This window comes from Antrostomus carolinensis, unplaced genomic scaffold (assembly GCF_000700745.2).
Source record: "Antrostomus carolinensis isolate BGI_N321 unplaced genomic scaffold, ASM70074v2 scaffold23117, whole genome shotgun sequence".
Lineage (NCBI taxonomy): Eukaryota > Metazoa > Chordata > Aves > Caprimulgiformes > Caprimulgidae > Antrostomus > Antrostomus carolinensis.
The window spans coordinates 13,661-17,459 of NW_010328395.1; the positions used below are offsets into that span (position 1 = coordinate 13,661).

A 3,799-nucleotide genomic window follows, 5' to 3' on the forward strand; every position below is an offset into this window, starting at 1 on the left:
GGAAGAGCCCCTCATGAATGTCCTGCCCATGGGGGACAGGAGATGGAACAGCCCATTGGCAGAACCCAATGCCAGCTGAGCTGATTCATTTCAATATTCCTCACCCCCTTAGATCTTGTACTTGCAGACTGACAAAACACAAAGTCCTTCACCCCCAGTGACACAAATGCCAACATGGGGATGTTCTCAGCGTTTCCCTCCTAACAAATCCCAGCTGAACCCAAACCCCAGCACTGTTCTGGCTGCTGCACAGAAACCAGCTCTGGCCCAGCTCAGACCAGGACCGTCAGCCCTGGGAGCCCTGGCCCTCGGCTCCCAGGCTGTGTGACATCCCCGGTGTGCCGGCAGGATGAGCGATCGCAGGCAGCTTTGCTGAGGTTTGGTGCCTCGCTGTTTACAAGGACACCCCTGGTGCTTCAGTGTGAGGAAATAGATAGTTAAACACATCATTAATCTTATCCAGCCCACGTAATCAACAATCAATTAATTCTTCTCCAGGCTGAAGAGATGCAGGTTGTGTCACAGCCTGGGCACTGGCAGAAGGAGCCTGTTTCTGTGGGGAATGCCAAGGCAGAGCTTCGTCCCATGCTTGTCCGAGGCACTAGTGCAGATCCAGGCCTTGCCAGATCTGGGAAACTTTCTTGCAGCAGCCCTTAAATCAAGGGAAATATTTCATTTGCTGATAGTGGGGTGATTTATTGCTTCCTCCTGAGCTTGAGCCCTTAATCTGGCATGTTTACCATTGGAGGGATTACAAATCCCATGCTGTGCAGGTCTCTATAAATCCCACCATGGCGTTGCAGGGGCTTGGGGGATTTGGCTTCATCTTGGATGTGCGGTTCATGGTTCAGCTCCCCAAGAAAGAGAGGAGACATGGGCAACAGTGAGAGCAGAGGGCTGCAGCCCACAGCAGCTTTGGGAGGGAGGAGAAGGCATCAGCCTCCCCCGAAGCTGCAGGAGACTTTAGGCAAGCACAGTATAATTACAGGAGAGAAAAGCTAATTGGTAATAATAACAATTAAGAGCCACGTGCTGGCAGATCACAGGAGTTTACAGATAAGCGAAGTAATAGAAGAAGCCTGAGGACACTGGGTTGCAACGTACTTTGTTCAGGTACGTTGACAAAGCATCACTTGGATTAATTGTAATTAAAAATTAACAAACTCCTTCAACTGAGCCACCAATGTTCCCCTGTGCTTAAAAGTGAAGTGTGTTCATAGCACTGCAACCCTCTCGTCCTCCTCCCTCCCTCTCCCATCCCTTTCCATCAAAATCAAGGCAACCGTTCCCTGGTGCTGCTGCCCTTTCCTTCCTGCTCCTCCAAAGAGCCCAGCATGTTTCAGGCACATTTCTGGACATGTCCCCCAGCTCTAGAGCCCACAAGTTGCCTGTTGCACGTCTCATGGATGCCAACACTTGCTGGCAGGAGCGTGATGTCACTGGGATGTTGCAGGGAGGTGCTGGTGGGAAGGGAGAGGTGAAGAAATAGAGATTCACCTCAAAGTCTTGGTGTCCACACATGGTTGACTCCTGCCTTGTGTGTCTGGTGTAACTCTGTGCTTCCTCATGCTGGTATGAGGCTTAGGGCTATGTGCGTGGCTCAGAGAAGAGTCTGCATCTGGCTGCCTTCTGCTCTGGCATCCTGAAGTTCCCCCTCAAGCCCTCAGGTACCCACCCAGTGTCCTGCAGTGCATGGTGACTGCGCATGTCTAGCTGCCTGTCTGGACGAGGTGGTGGGTTATGACCCTAAGTGCTTCTGTAAGAGGCCATACATGTGGGATGGCTGCGGTAGGATGCTGAGGACTCAGCAGTCCTCCCGTGGTGGGGAGGAGGAAGGGCAGTGTGAGATAGTGGCTGGTCCCTCTGGGATGCTCATAGTGCTGTTGGAGAGACGGTTCATCTCAGCTAGTCGCATGCCTCAGGCGGGGAAAAATATCCTCTGAATAATAAAATTGTAAAATATTGTTTTGATTTATCCCTTTTTATCATCTTTTAATATCTGCAAAGACTGTGTGAGCAAGAGGCCTTCATGAGTTTTGAATGACAGGTTAAAGGGCTCCAATAAAGATTAGATGGTCCACTATCTCCCAAGGAAATTGCATCAAAGTGGTTACTCCTGCTTGCTCCTATTAATTTCCTCTTCGTGGCTGCTAGGAGATGCCTCATATCCTGATGCAGCAGACAGGGGCTAAGAGGCACTTTCCATTATCTCAATCATCGCTGTGTTTATGAGACACTTAGGGTGTTTCTCTGCAGAGCCATGCCTTGGAGGTGACAGCATCATGAGGGCAGAGCTGGTAGCCAACTGGAGATGGGACCACAGCGTGTGCAAGCTAGGAACAGTCTCCCCGTGGCCGGGTGGTCGACCTGGATGGAGGTCTGGTTCCTCTGGTACATGTGCCAAAATACAGGTGCTACGTTCTGCAGTGTTTGGTTTTGTCGGGGTCACCCAGGGGTATTGTTAGAGGTCAAGGATGGTCAAGCATCCATTCATCAGTGCCTAGTTGGCAAGGGCTGGTGAAGGGTGAACTGGTTGAAGAGTCTAGAGAAAATGTCATATGAGGAGTGGGGTCGCTTGGCCTGGAGAAAAGGAGGCTGAGGGGAGACCTTCTGGCTCTCTCCAGCTCCCTGAAAGGAGGGTGCAGAGAGGTGGGGGTGTTCAACCAAGGAACAAGTGACAGGACAAGAGGAAATGGCCTCAAGTTGCACCAAGGGCAGTTGAGATTGGATGTGAGGAAGAATTTCTTTGCTGAAAGGGTTCTGAGGCATTGGAAGGGGTTGCCCAGGGCAGTGGTGGAGTCCCCATCCCTGGAGGGATTGAAGAGTCGTGTAGACATAGTGCTGAGGGACATGGTTTAGTCGGGGACTTGTCAGTGATTGGACTCAATGATCTTAAAGGGCTTGCAATTCTGGGATTCTGTGACTGGTGGGGTGGGGTGGGGTAGGGATGACAAGGGATATCATCTTTGCCACTTCATCTCTACTCTCTAACTGTGGAGCAGCAAGATAGTTGATTAATCTGTCACTGATTAAAGCCTGACTGTAACTGTAACTGGAGCATCTTCTCGTTTATGAATTAGTTACCATTTCCTGCTTGAATGAACTTGGAGGCTGAAGGCCAGGAAGGTTATTAGCCCCAGCTCTGGGCTGCGAGGATTAACGGGATGGACCCGTAAAGACACCATCATTAGCGTCATGTCAACTTTTTAATTAAATATTCAAATTTTGCGTGGGAAGAGATGCAAGACTTGAGCTGTGCTGTTGGGGTGGCAGAAAGGAACGTTTCAGATCATCAGAAGGAGAGCACTGCCCTGCCCCGTGTGTCCATGTCCCCATGGGCTCTGCAGGGGAAGGGGGTCCTGCAGCCCCCCATTCTCTCTCCTGGGTACCAGCAGTGGGGAGCGAAGCAGCTGCTGCAGCCCCTGTGCTCTGCCTGGCTAATTATCGTTGCTGTGCCATTTCAATGTTTTCCTGGTGGCTCCAGAAATTATTCATGTGTGTAAGTGTGTAAAATTATGGCCATCCTACCTTCGTAGGAAGGTGCTGCCCTGTTTAGCTCTGATACAGGTGTAAAGCTATTTTGTGTTTTCTTTTGTTTCGTTTTTTCTTTTCCTTTTTTCCCTGTGTCAAGGACAGGACCTGCTTTCATCTCCACCCTGGGATGTCCGACACCCAACCACTTTCCTCTCCTTTCTCTTGCAGCGTGCCCAGCGGGGACGTTCAAGGCCAGCCAGGGTGCAGGGGTCTGCGTGCCGTGCCCCTCCAACAGCCGCTCCACCGCCGAGGCCTCCCCGGGCCG

General features: G+C 51.2%; 1 protein-coding gene across 1 annotated transcript in view; it reads left to right on the forward strand.

Annotated features, from left to right (window-relative positions):
- Positions 1–791: 791 nt before the first annotated feature.
- LOC104528285 (ephrin type-B receptor 1) overlaps positions 792–3,799 on the forward strand; it is a 25,193-nt gene continuing 22,185 nt past the window's right edge. The window contains 2 exon segments of the mRNA XM_029086026.1: positions 792–883; positions 3,632–3,790. Coding sequence (XP_028941859.1) covers positions 792–883; positions 3,632–3,790 — 251 coding nt within the window.